This window comes from Miniopterus natalensis, chromosome 20 (assembly GCF_054644295.1).
Source record: "Miniopterus natalensis isolate mMinNat1 chromosome 20, mMinNat1.hap1, whole genome shotgun sequence".
NCBI classification, from domain to species: domain Eukaryota; kingdom Metazoa; phylum Chordata; class Mammalia; order Chiroptera; family Miniopteridae; genus Miniopterus; species Miniopterus natalensis.
The window spans coordinates 13084972-13099066 of NC_142100.1; the positions used below are offsets into that span (position 1 = coordinate 13084972).

Sequence of the window (14095 nt, forward strand, 5' to 3'; positions counted from 1 at the left end):
TCAGGTATTGCTTCGATAAGACAAAAAATAAATTTTAGTACAGCACAGGGAATATAGTAAACAATATTGCAATAACTATGTATGGTGCCAGATGGGTACTGGAAATATCAAGGGAGACACTGTGTAAGGTATATGATTGTGTAATCACTATGCTGTACACCTGAAACTAATACAGGAATAAATGTTAAAACAATTGAATGGCACTTACCATGATTTAGAGGTCTGGAGTCCCAGGCTCATCTGCTGCTGCCCTGGAGCCACTTGGATGCCCATAGTCCAGTGTCAGGAGTCTAAGCTCCTGGCCCCATCCCCTCTCCTCTTCCCTCATCTTCACTCATCCTGGGATTCCCATCCTGGTGGCTGGGACGGACAGTCCCCCAGGGAACCTGATTTACCGGCTCTGCCCCGGGAGATTGATAATATATTATCTTTTCCTCCCCCCACCTCTGAGTCCAAGGCCAAGCAGAAAGCAACAGGAAGGAGCAGTAGCCATGAGAGCTGCTGCCCTGGCCCAGCCCGACTCCGCTGCTCCAACAGGTGGTCTGGGGCACGAGCCATATCTCCCCTCTTCCAGGCTGCCAGGTCGGTGCCCCGTCTACACAACCACTGTTCCTAAGCTGCCTCAGCCAACTGAGGCCCACGCTGCCCAAGAGGAAGCCAACCCGAGTGCTGGTTCCCAGACCAGTGCTCCACTCGGGTGCACACACCACCCAGTGAGGTCCCACAGCGCCATCTGAAACTTGCCCTTAGGACGGTGGTGGGCAGATGCCCATCCTAGCTCCCACCCTCCTGGATCTTGGAAGTGCTGGACAAAGGAAAGCAGCTTGTCACTTAGTGAGAAAGAATAGCCACAGAACACAGAGGCCCCATGAAAGATAGTTTTTCCATCAAGCTTTTAATGAAAAGATCATAAAATAACAGTTTCTCATCACTGTACATTAAGACTGCACGCTTCTGAATGGAGAGATCAGTCGTTGGTGAATTGCTTTTCTATGACACTTGAGGGCTGCATACTTGCAGCTCTGACCTGAATTTATCCAAACTCTCGAGGGAAGTGAACTCAATGTGATGACTGACAGCGGTGGTGGCCAGTACAGGAGTGCGATCACAGTGTCCCCCCCCCTTTCTGGGAAGGACATAAAGTAAGGACATGATCCCTCTTCCAGTTTCAATTAAACAAAACAGCTATAACCCCATCCCTCTCCCTCCCCCTCGAGGTATTTATGAATGGGCAAGTGCCCAACCTGGGGTCCCCCAAGGGAGGAGGGGGAAAGCAAGTGATGGGTAGGGTACAGAGAGGCTCCCCTCAGCACCTGGCCCCACGGGGCCCCGCCAAGTGGAGGGGGGGGAGCCCTGGGGATCCTCCCTGCCCCAAGTGAGGTCTGTTATGCAGCATTTCTGAGGTCAATAAATTACAGCAATAAATAGCAAGGTGAGGTAGGGGGAGGGGTTCCTGGTAGAAAATCAAAGTGGGATGACTGAAGCTGGGGGGTACTGGGCAGCCTCAATTCCCACAGTGCACACCCACCCCCTGATTTGGAATGTCAGACGGAGGCTCTGGGTAGGTCCCTCTCCATCCCCTCACTCCTGGCATCAGATTCACAGGTTCAAGAATGTCTGCCCCAACGTGGCTCCGGGGAAGAGCAAGGGCCTTGGTCCCTTCAGGGGCATGGCAGAGCTGAGACCCCTTGTTTGTTCTCCTAAGGCCTGGCACCTCTGCTTTTGTCCCCCCCCCCCAAGTTGAGGGAACAGGACGGATGCAATGACCTCTTCCCTGAGCCCTACCCTCCTGGCTGCCCAGGCCTCACCCCAACTCGGGACAGCCGCGGGGAAGGCAGCTGGGGTCTGCCTGCCCAGCCAGCCAGCCCAGATCGCACTCCTGCACTCGGTCAAGTCCAGTGAATACTGACGGGGTAGGGGCAGGGGACAGCCCAGCGCCCCAGAGTGGTGACCAATGGGAAACACACACATGGCTGTGTGAGGTTCTGAAAGTCAGTCTGGGTCCGGATTGTTCGTTCACAGGCTGAGGTGTATGGCTATGCTGCGAGTCTCTGAGATTCTTATTTGCTTAAAGGTTCATCTTTTCTTTTTTGCAATCCTGGACGAGCCCTTGAGGTGGCTCGGTCTGGCAGGAGTGTGCGGTGGCAGAGCCCGGCCTGCCCCTCGCTCGCCCCAAGTCTGAGAAATAAATACATTCATCACTGCACAAACATATTGATACAAAAACAACACTGTTCAGAGTGTTTGCACCATCTGTGTTGGTAAGGACCAGCCCAGTAAGCCCCTCCTGCTGGTGGTGGTGGTGGTGGTAGTGGTGGTGGTAGGGTGGGTCCCCAGGGGCTGGGACCAGCCAGGATCAATGGACGTGCAAAGGTCCTGGCTTTTTGGCTTGAGAGGGACCCTCACATCAACACACCCCAGGATCTTGGGCAGAGCAGCAGGGTAGGGCTCACCTCCATCCCGGGGCCCAAGCCCAGACTCGGGTCCTGTGGTCAGAGCCGACAGCCACCCCCTGCTGTGCCAGCTGGCCAGAATGGCCAGGAGGCCTGGGGGCCAGTCAGCGCTGGCCCAAGCTCTTTGGTGCCAGCTGGGCTTGGAGAGGCCCGGGGCTGGGAAAGAAGGCTCAGGTGAATCCGGGGACCGCCACACCTGCCCCAGTCCCATAGCTGCCCCTCTGTCTGGGAGCTCTACCAGGGCCGACTTGGAAGGGCCTCCAGCAGAAGGTTGGGACTCACTGGGACTGGCCTTACAGCTGCTGAGGTCTGAAACTGTAAAAGTTTATGTAAACAATGAGATAAATATATTAGCATCTTTTTTCTGATCCTGTTGAGGTTCCGTACTCATTCAAAATGTGCTTTGGTTTAAAAAATAAGTTTTGTGAATTTGGGTATGAGCTTTTTTTTCCTTTTTTCTTTTTGCTGTCGTTTATCCTTTCCTACATGACATCTGCTGTTTTCTGTTTCCTGTTTCTCCGAAACATTCAGGAATTAAGTGACTAAAGCAGAGAACTGTAAGCCGCCCTGGGCCTCCAGTGGCCTAATTTCCTTGTGAGGCTCTTAACGCATTTCCACGCACACTCTCGCAAGCACACTCCACATGAGATCAAAGGGAAAGAAAACAAAAACAAGTGTTGTGTCAACCCCGCCCCGCCCCACAAACCCTTAAAGTCTTAAATAAGAAACTAGTGTTTTGCTTTCTTGTTAAAATACAGAAAAGGCTCGATACAATACTCAGGTGGGTACAATACTATGTCGCACAAACGTCGTTGAGTGAGGGGCCTTTGAGCCCAGTCCCTGAAGCTCTGCAAATGAATCGCCTACTTTCACAAGTCACCTCACGTTTGCGGCGGCCCACAGCTGAGGAGGCCACACGCAGGCCGGGCGGGTGCACACCTCCCGTGCAGTACAGACTTTGTGTCCTGTGGCTTAAGTGCTGACTGAGTGGGGTGGGGGCTGGGAGAGCAAAGGGGCCTGCGTCAGGCCCTGCCCCTCACTGACCTGCTGGACAAGAGACCCTGGGCCTGGTCCTCCATTTCCCACCCAAAGGAAGAGGAGCCGGCTCAGGGCCACGGGTGCCACAGGAGGGCTCACCCAGGAGCCCTCACTCCCGAAACACCCATTCACCACTCGGGTCCCTGAACTCAGGCTCTGTTTTCAGCTGGAGGGTCTGTGGAAGGGTTGAGGGGTAGGGGTAGGGATGACTCCAGAATTTTTTGGTCTGAACTTAAAGTAGAAAGAAAAAAGAAAAAAAAAAGCAAAAGCACGGAGCAAAATGAAGACGATAAAGCCGCTGTCTCAGCCCCGTGGCTCCAGTCAGCTGACAGCGGAGCCGACTTCAGCAACCTTGCTCTGGCCTTGTGAGCCAGGCTCTGGGCCCACGGCGGCATCTGAGGCTGGTGGAGAAAACCCAAGGTGAGGGGCGAGGGGTGAAACCCCAGACAGGGATGAGCCAATGGGTGGCGGCCAGCCTCGAGACAGAGTGACAGTGGGCCAGGACTACCTAGAACAATGCTCAAGCAGGACAAGTCCCCTCCCTGCCCCCCAGGGGGTACATATCACTCTGGTCAGCCCCTTCCCATGCCTCCATACTGGCTAGCACCTGCTAGCACTAGCTAGATGGAGCTGCTACTTCCCCAAGCTCAAGCTCTTGCAGGCCCAGGGAACAGGATGGGGGGGGCTCACTTCTGCCTCACCCTGATCCTGGCAAGGGGCTGAAAAGAGCTGGCTCCCATCTCCCCGTTGCCTAATACCTGGCTCCCATGGGGCTGGAAAACTGACACCCTCACCTGGTCCCAGACTGGAATTGTGTAGGCTCCCTGGCTCTCAGCAGCACACTCAGAACGCCACAACTAGCCCTGTGCTCAGGAGGAAACCCACCCATGAGCACAGAGACCCTGGAGCTGCAGGAGCCTCACTGAGAGTATGGTGTGTGTGGCGGGGCCCAGGGCTGTGCACCCAAACGTCTGTGCACTAAGAGAGGAAAACAACTGTCATGGCCTCAACTGCCAGTCACCAACTTACTGTTCATGAATTTCAAGAGGTAGCAAAAGGTCAGAAGTCTCTCCACCTTGACAGGTAAGGAAGAAGGAAAGCGCAACATCTGTCCCCACGCACTGCGCAAACCACACACACAAAAAGGAACACAAGGACCAACGGCCCTGGCACCCAGTCCGGCCTCCCCCCCCCCAACCCCAGACCTTCCAGTTCAAACATTCACATAAACCTTACACTGGTTTTTCTCTTAATAAAAAACAAGTACCTCTAAACAAAGATTCCTCAGAAACTATAGGAAAAGCACTCTCTCTCCTGAGGCAGCCGAGGCGGGCTCGGGGCCCAGGGAAGCCTTTGGCCAAGAAGGGCTTCTGGGGCCTGGAGGGGTGGGCGCCCCGAAGCCTGCAGCCAGGGCGGGAGGGGCAGCTGCCCCATACATTCAGTCTGCAGACCCAGGCTCAGCCCCGAGGGGCCGGGAGGAAAATAAACTCTTGTTGGTTTTGGTTTAAAAAACAAAACTCACAAAGAAAAAAGGAACAGATCAGTAGGAATAACAGCAACGCAGGCCCAAAGGGCTCTTTAGTTGTGGAGAGGTAGGAGGTGAGGGCCCCCCTACTTGAGGAAGGGGGACTCCATCACCTCCCACCCAGCACTGCTCCCCTTAGAACCAAGGTGGCCCGCACACAGACTAGCACTCCTGCGTGTGGGGACACTGCCCCTGGCCATAGGCAGCCCTGATCCTCCCAGCATGGAGGGAGGTCCCCACTCCCCCTGCTCAGGCCTGACCTGCGAGAAAAAGGCCAGGTCTCTGCGAGCCCCATGACCCACTCCCACAGGCCCTATGGCCGCCCTGGCAGAGAGCCGGGGGCCTGGGCGGGATCTAGAGGTAGACTGCACACCCGCAATACCTTTGGGGCTCGAGACCCGGCCTTCCTCTGCTCTCTTCCCTTGGTACAGACTGTGGATTAAAGCTCTGGGTGGGGGGGCTGGCTGGAGGTGCCACCAGGAGCCACCCCCGCTGGATTTGGGGTCCAGGTCCGCCTGCCGGGCCTCCTCGCTTCTTCCTTCCATTGTTCCTGAGGGCAAGCCTACAGAGGGCGAGTCTGCAGAGGCCACCCACAGGCTGGAGAAGGTCTTTGGCTTCTAGGAGGGGGAGGTGTGCATGCGCAGGTGGCTGATGAGGTTGCGCTGCTGGGTGAACTTGCCCCCACAGAGCTGGCACTCGTAGGGCTTCTCACCTGAGTGCACGCGCATGTGCTCCGTCAGGCGGTACTGGCGGGTGAAGCGCATGCCACACTCATCGCAGGCGAAGGGCTTCAGGCCCAGGTGGCTGCGCATGTGGCGTGTCATGGTGCCACGCTGCGTGAACATCTTGCCGCAGATGTTGCAAGGGAAGGGCCGCGTCAGCCAGTGCGTCTTCTCATGCTGCCGCAGAGTGGCCGGGTCCTTGTAGGTCTTCTCACAGACCGAGCACTTGAAGGGCCGGGGCTCAGCTGCGTAGGCTGCACTGGGCGCCGACAGGTCCTCAGCCTCCTCCTCAGCACCCCCACTGCCCGTCTCGTAGGCACCCTCCTCCTTGATGAACAGCTCCTCCTCTGTGTGCGTCTCCACGTGGGCGTTGAGCTGCTCGGAGCTGGGGAAGCCTTTGGCGCAGGGGATGCACACATACAGGTTGTCCCCATAGGACACTGTCTCGTAGCCCTCTTGCCGGTACACGTAGTGGGCGCTGGCGTGGCCACTGCCCCCCTCACTCCCGCTCTGCCCGCTGTCCTCACTCCCGTCCTTGCCGTTCTCCTCCTCCTCTTTGCAGGGGTATGAGGGCTCCCCATAGGGCACGCTGGGGCCACCCCCTGCTCCACTGCTGGCCAGGATGCCATTGGGAACCCTTTCCCCAAGCCCCTCACTCTCCTCCCCTGGGCAGGAGCCCTTGGGCCCCACTTCCCTCCGCTCAAAGGGGGAGCCAGCCACAGGCTCCTTTTTGTTCCACTCCTTCTTGCGGGCTGAGTGCCGGAGGCTCTTCCGGGGCTGCCCGCCAGGCCCCTCCAGCAGGCTCAGGTGGTTGTCCTCGGCCCCCTCCAGATCCATGGGCTCACTGGGGGTGCCCCCCAGCTCGGCATAAGAGGCACTGTTGGCAATGGGAGGGGCAGAGGCCGAGAGGGGTGAGCCGTGCTGACTGTCGCTCAGCTGGGCTGGGTCATCAGGAGTGAGGGGGGGACCAGGAGTGGCAGGAGGTAAGGGGGGGCTCTTCTTGGACAGGTCTAGGCCCAGCTCCTGCTCGCAGCCTCCACTGCTCCCATTGGTGCTACAGCTGCCCAGGCCGGCCTCCCCACTGGCTGGACAGACAGCCCGGCCCAGGCTGTGTACACTCTCCTGGTTGGAGCTGCCGAGGAAGAGCTCGTCATCTGAGCCTTTGGCCTGGGGGAGCTCCTGGGTGGTGTGGGCCCCCTTGCGTCCATCCATGAGCCCCGGATACCGAGCCTGGATGACGGAAGCTGTGGACAGCCGCTGGCTGCGAGGGGGCCGCCCCATGCCAGTAGCCCCCACCCGTCCAGAGCCGAAGGTCTTGCCGGCTCGCTTAAGCTTTCTACGACAGAGGGCTGCCAACTCGGGCAGCTGGAGGTAGCTGGCGGCAGTGAGGAGAGTGCTGAAGTTGGGCTCAGCTGGCTGGTCGCTGGGAAGCAGCTTGCCCGTGTAGATAAAGTCCAGAATCTGCTGGAACACTGTGGAGCTGACCATGTCCGTGTCCAGGTTGATGAGGTTGTCGTGCAGGACCAGGGACTTGAAGTAGATGCTGCTGGCGGCCAGGACATTCTTGTGGGCCCGGAAGATGGAGTTCTCCACCATGATGATGACATCACACAGGAAGCCCTTTGTCCTCTGCTGGTTCAGCTGTAGCAGGAGCTGCTTCGAGTGGCTGGGCAGCTCCATGTCAGGCCCCATGTCCCCACGCCCTGTCCACGCGTACCACCTACAAGCAAGAACAGGCACGTGAGAGTTAGCTGACCGGGACCCTCATGCAAGGGCTCCAGACCCAGGTGGGCCACAGTGGCACTCAGAGAGGCATCTGAGCTGACCTGGCCACTGGCCACTTCCTCAGGCACGTACACAGGAAGGGAACTCACACTGGCCACCTAGCACTCAAACTGCCGGAGAAGGGGCAGTGGCACTGGCCCCATTTGCACCTATGAGGAAACGAAGGCAGAACAATGAAAGTCACTCTGCGCCAAGTAGAGAAACTGGGGTTGAATTTGACTTCACAGCCCAGGAACCGTCTCCACACTAAAGAAGTTCACCACTCGCTTACAGGGGACCTAAAAATGACCAGCATAGGACCATGAGGTGCTGGGAAGTGGCAGGGACTAAGGAAGAGTAGGAGCTCTGGGAGGACCGACTTCCCATGTGAATGTGCAGCTACACAGCTTTGAGGGCACGCTAGAAGTCCAGATTTTTAGGTGAAATCTCCCAATATTAAACAAAGGTTCTTTTTCTTAAATATGCAGCCTCCAGTCTACCACCTGTACTCTATACAGGGTGCCTCTTTAAACAACCCTAGAGACTTCCCAAGCTTTCAGACGTGCCAATGTCACATTACCACCTCCCAGACTCTGCAGCCCACAAGCTGTCCCTCACCTGCCCCCAACCTCACAAGTGCTTTGCCCCCGGGAGGGCACAGAGTACTTCCCGGTCTGGGTCTCTGGGTGCTGAGAAAAAAACATGGCCTGGCTACACCCCTGGCACTGCCTGGGCCCTGGGTCCTTTCGGGGCAGGGCAGTGCTGTCTAGGCACAGGAAAGACAGCCAGCTGGCTTCGACAGACTGGTGCAGACACTAACTGACATCATTAAGTATTAAACACACAGAGGCCTCTGGCCTCATCAGGAACCCTGCAGGCTGGCTGTGTAGCAGTGCGATCACCATGCGCCCTCCCCACTGAGTAGCAGGGCCTAACAGCATAAGGACGTGGCTCCCTGCCCCCTCAAGCTGCTCAGGGAACATTAAACCTTCCACAGGCAACTCTGCCACACGGTTGACAAAGGTACCTTCACCTCCTTCTGCTTGGGGCTCAATCTCTGAAAGCAACTGAGTCTCTGAGCCTCACCTCACCTGGGACCTCCTGTTCCTACCAGGGCGCTCACCATGCCTCCCTGTGACACAAATACTCCCCCTTGCCCCACACATGCCCTTGTTTGCAAAGATTAAAAAAACAACATCCTAGCATCCACTGGCACCCCAAAGGCTTCACAGCTTTCTGTGAACACACCTGTCAGGCTGCAACCAAGGCCTGACAGCAGGAGGCAGCAAACACTTGCTAGGCTATAGGCCAGCCCAGCCCTGCAAGGCTGCTCAGCTGGGACTCAGGGGCTGGGGCCCAGGTCCCAGGGGAACCAACTCTCCCCTACTCCCTGCCCCACAGCCAGCCAGGCAGAGACAAAGAGCCCAAGGCATGTCTTCCACATTGGCCAGGATACCTGGCCCTAGGGAAATACAATATTAGCTCCACCAGCACCCAGGACACCTGGTGTCCAAGCTTGTCAAAGGGACTGGCGAGGGCAGGAGGTCCCATCCTCCAAGAGCCTGTAAGCCCACTGCGGGCCCCTCCTCCCCAAACCAAGGACAACCTCCCCTCCAAGCTGAGCAGCCTGGTGCTGCATGCACACAAAGGACTGAAGGCCAGGTCGCAGGCTGAGAGCTGCGGGGCCTCCCAGAAATCCCACAGCAGGAGAAGGTAGATGATGCCCTCCCTCTCCCAGGCCTCCCTCCCCCCTCCCCTAGTCCTTCCAGCTCCCCCTCCCCAGCCTACCGGAGTGCCAGGGGCCCAGAAACCATGTGAGCAGTAGCCAGCGGGGGTAGCCTCCTTGAGCACGTGTCCTCCCTTGGGGGTGCATCAATGCCTGGTCACCTGGAAAGAAGATGGACATGGTCATCCAGACAGCCATCATCTAGGGAGAGAGGGACAATGAAGTAGAAGGTGCTCTGGAGCCCTTGTTCCCAGGAAGGTCAGGGAATTTCTCTGGCTATGACGCCAGGGGCAGCCAGCTGGGAAGGAGACAGTAGCCATAATGCCCTGCCGACAGGCCCAGTGACAGGTAAAATGGCAGATTTAGGGAACTTGAAGGCACTGCACCCTTCTGCCACCCAGGTGCTTTAGGGTACTCCAGGGCCACCTAGGTTTGGGGAGTTGGGAGCAGGCAAATTCATGGCAGGAGTGGTGACAGGAGGCCTGGGCAAGGCCCTTCCCAGGCCGGCCATATTTACATAACAAAAGGTCAAAAATTGGAGGCACTGGTGCAATGGGCTATTTATAAGAACCAGTCTCAACCGCTTCTGGCTCTCCTGCCTCCTTCCCTTCAGATCTGCTCTTGCCCCCTCCCTGCCCAGAGGGCCCAGCCCCTCCTGCCCAGCCCAGCCCGGCTGGGCCTGACCACATGGCCTCCCCTTATAGTTTTCCAAAGCTCAGCCTTTCAATACCACCCTGCCAAAGTCACTGGCAGCTGCTACCAGATGTGGTGGGCGTCCTCTGTCCTCAACTGCCCCCAGCTTCAGGTCTTGCGGGAAGGGGGGTGTTCCTGAGGTTCTGGCTCCTTGTATACCACTGGGGCAGACCTGGGCTCCCTTGGAATGGAGCCAGGGTGGGGGAGGAGGCCTGCAGCAGCCTGGAGCCCATCTCTGCCTGCCCTTCCCCCGCCCCCAGGGCAAGGGAGGCTCAGCAGGTCCCTCAGGAATGTGACCAGACCCGGGGGTGCGGGTGGCTGGGAGGCCTCAACTCCAGCCTGCCAGCTGTCTCTCTGGCCCCTAGGACAACTCCCTTCTCACAGAGATGGCCCAGGGGGAAGGAGACGTGGCTGGTCAGGGTGGTTAGTCTTGGATCCCACGGATGGCCCAGAGGGCAACAGAACCAGCTCTGTAGGTCCAGCTGTCCAAAGCTTCATCGTTTAATCCCTGTGTGGAGTCCAGCTTCCCCTCCACCCCTCATGAGGCCAGAATTGATCAGTGGGATGGAGCCTGAGACCAGAGACAAGCAGTGGGACAGAGCTGAGCCCAGCCTTGGGAAGGAGAGCAGAGACCACTGCGACACTGGTGTAAAAACTGACAGGAAGCCACAGCCAACGAGATGCCCGCCACACAGCCCTATGCCACTCTGCCTGTTCTTCTCTGGACCTCAGGACAACCCAAGTCCTGCCCAGGCACAGTGTCCTACCCAGTGGCTTCTGCTTCAGCATGTGTCAGACGCTGCAACTAGGGGTTACTCGCCCTTGTCAGAGATCAGGACAACTACCGGACAGCTCAGGGAGTGGGTAACAAAACAGGACTCAGGGCTCTCTGTTGGTCCCTGCTGCCCAGTCTGGCCAGGCTCTTCACTAACCTGGGGATAGCTAAATGACTAATCAAGGTATCCTGACCTGAGTCAGATATGACTCCTTTAAGTGCCCAACCTCCCCAAAGGGATGCTCAGAAGAAAAGGGGAGAACCAGCCTTGCTGCACCCTCAACTAGGTGGGGACCCAGCAGAGTTGCCTACATGATGCTGTCCTGCGAGCCATCCATCCCAGGCTGGGCCAAGTGTGGGCCACTGCTGTGTCTATAAACAACGAAGCAACAGCACTACACATGACGCAGTACCTCCCTGCTGCAGGGCCAGGTCCCCTATGAAGCACTGCTCTTCTCTTCCCAGCAAAATGACAACAGCCAGAGACCTCTGCCCTTCCACTTACAGACAGGTGTGGGAATAGCAAGCACCCATCCTAGAGGCCACAGCCTGGGGGGATGAAGGTGGCCAGGTTAGTAGAAACATGACTGCAGAGGCTGAATCAACAAGCTGGCAGCGCAATACCCCAGGGCGGGTGCCCCTCCCTGGCAGGAGCCTACTATAGGCTAGGATGAGGACACCACCTGGCACCCAGCAGCCCCTAGGCAGCAGGCCCAGGCAATGTGCCTGTCAGCCCCAAGGATTTCACGCTGAGATCAGGCCTGCTGCCCACCCAAAGCACTGGCTCCAGGGAACCCAGAATCTGGGGCAATGGGACAATCAGCTTCTCCTCTAGGGTCTACACCTGGCCTGTTGCAGGTGTGTGGGTAGGTGTCCCCAGGTGGGCTGACCCTGGCAGGTAAGGACAGGAACACAAGTCCCTGGGAGCCACCTCTGCCCTCCTGTGAACAAAAAGGGTGTGGGGGAATTGAACAGAGACTTGGCTGAAGACCTGGATCACCTTCCCCAGGCCCCTGTTTATGGAATGGTCAACACCCACCTACCCAACAGGGCAGTTACACCATGAACTGGGACAGGTCCTGCTGACTTCTCTTTTCCTTTTCCTCCCTCTAGGCCCCTGCCACAGAAAAGTCAGAGAGGAATATCGCCCCCTCATTCTCCCTACACACATACACACATACACACACACACACACACGCACACACGCACACGCGCGCGGCAAGCACAGGGCCCAGCCACCATACCTGAGGGAAGGTTAGGCCTTCTAGTTGAGCCAGAAGGAGCTGGCAGAGCTCCTCACACCCCCTCTGCTGCTCCTTCCCTATCTACTCTCCTCTCAGCCAATGGTATGAAAGACCGCACTGGGCAATGTCATCCTGTGGAAAGAAATACCTTGGGGCACACCCCCCCAATTGCTAAATGAAGCTATATCTGGGGGGTGGAATTACACATTTATGTCAAGTTCTAGAATGGGCAGAACTGATCTATGGTAGAAACAAAATCAGAAAAGCCTGTGGAGAGTGAGGTGAGCATTATCTGAGAAGGGGAATGAGTAACTTTCTGGGATGAGATCCACTCTGTATCTTGGAAGGAGTCTGGACGAAGGCAGATGCACTCACCGGTCAAAACTCAAAGGGTCACTTGAAATTTAGGTACATTATGTAAATTTTACTTCAAACAGGGAAAAAGTAAAGTCCAAATAAAAGGAGAGAAAGGACAGAGGCTTTCACAGGACATGCCTGTCTCAGGAGCTCAACACCAGCTAACATTTACTGGGTGCTGCCCTACACCAACCACACTCACCCTTGACCCTCCTACAGCCCACTTCCCCCACTCTCTGCCCAAACACCCATCCCACCTGCTCACCTCCCCAAGAGGCAGAGGGCCTGGGGCCAGCAATGTGGAGGAACGCACCATCTGTGGCCATGGGTATGACATCCCCCCGCCCCACTGCTGGTTTCCAGCCCACCCAAGGGTACCAGTTCAGCCTCATGAACCAGTGGCTACACGGAAAATGGCTCATGAGGTCAGAGTGACCAAGGCAGAAAATCCCTGTCCCTTGCTCCTCCCTGTCTACAGGAGGCAGTCAAAGACCTAAGCCAAGGGCACCCCTCAGGTCTGCCCCCCATCCCCTCAGCAGCCTTGATCCCTATACCCACCCCAAACACACATCAAGCCAAAAGACCAGTGAGGATGGTAGAGTGGGATCATGACTTCCTACCCATAAAGCAACAACACCCCATGGGGGCCCCCACTGATCCATAAGGCCCCACCACCTTAGGTAGTCCACATAGCTGCAGGGGCTCATGAGAAGGCTAGAATGGGGCCACCTCGAGGCCTCTCTTCCTAGTACCCCACAAAACGCAGGAGAGCGTGCTCTGGCCCCACACCTTTCAGAGACCATGAGAGGAGGTTTTAAAATGAAACTAATCCTTGCTTAAATAGAAAGCCCAGAATGACTCCAACCCCTGCCCCATTCTGATAGGAGCTGCCCCCAACTCAGTCTGGAAACCCACTATGCCCAGAGCCTGGGATCCAGGAGGCCCTGGCACTCAGAACTGCTCTGGTCATTCAGCCTCCAGGGGTACACCCTCTAAAGACCAGGCTGACAGCCCTGGAACAGAAGAGGACATCTCATGCCTACCTCAAGCCCCACTGGTAGGGACCACACTCCCAATGCTGCTCACAGCTGGTACTTCTGACTCTCATGAGTGGTGCCCCCCAGGAGAATGTTGTCCCTTTACTAAATACCTGACCTCATTTGGGCAGGAATGTGCCCCCACAGAGGCAGCCTCAGGCACCTTGACTGAAATGCAAACCGGCCTCCAGGAAACTTCCTCCAGCCCAGGGAGCAGGGTGGGGCCTCCTTTCCCTGTCCCTTGCCTTTCTCTCCTGCTGAGAAGGCTCTGAGGTCCTATCTCTACCTCCGGGATAAATAAGACAAGGTTCTGGGGGGTAAGCAACTTGCCAAGGTCACAAGAGCAAGTGAGTGGCAGAGTGAGGACTCAAAGTGTGACTCCAGGGCTGCAGTCAGACTTCCCCTACCCTCTTGGGGACACCCTTTCCCAGGCAAGAGCAGGGATGCCAATCACAGCAGAGCTGCCCTCCACATGGAGCCACTTGGAGGGCAGCCTTGGTCTGCACCTCCACTCCCATTCCTCCACCCCACCACCTGCCAGTCACAGCAGGGCCTCACCTGGGCTGTGTCCTTCTGACTCAGTGTGAGGGCCCAGGGATGGCCCAGCTCCTCCACCACCTTGGGGCAGTGACAAGCTTGAGGCTAGAAGCCACAGGTGGGGCCCACCATGCAGCCTACTTTGGGGGCCCCCAGGCTGCTCCTGCTGCTCCTCTGCGAACAGCCCTGGCCTCTGTGACCTCTCTGGCCCATCCCTTCAGGCT

General features: G+C 57.1%; 1 protein-coding gene across 1 annotated transcript; it reads right to left on the minus strand.

The window, feature by feature from the left end:
- Positions 1-876: 876 nt before the first annotated feature.
- On the minus strand, positions 877-9374 carry HIC2 (HIC ZBTB transcriptional repressor 2). The gene is made up of 2 exons (XM_016204325.2): positions 9291-9374; positions 877-7458 (listed from the first exon to the last, which is right to left on the minus strand). The coding sequence occupies exons 1-2, from the start codon at positions 9314-9316 to the stop codon at positions 5634-5636; spliced, it is 1851 nt and encodes a 616-aa protein (XP_016059811.1). The 5' UTR covers positions 9317-9374; the 3' UTR covers positions 877-5633.
- Between the last annotated feature and the right edge of the window lie 4721 nt (positions 9375-14095).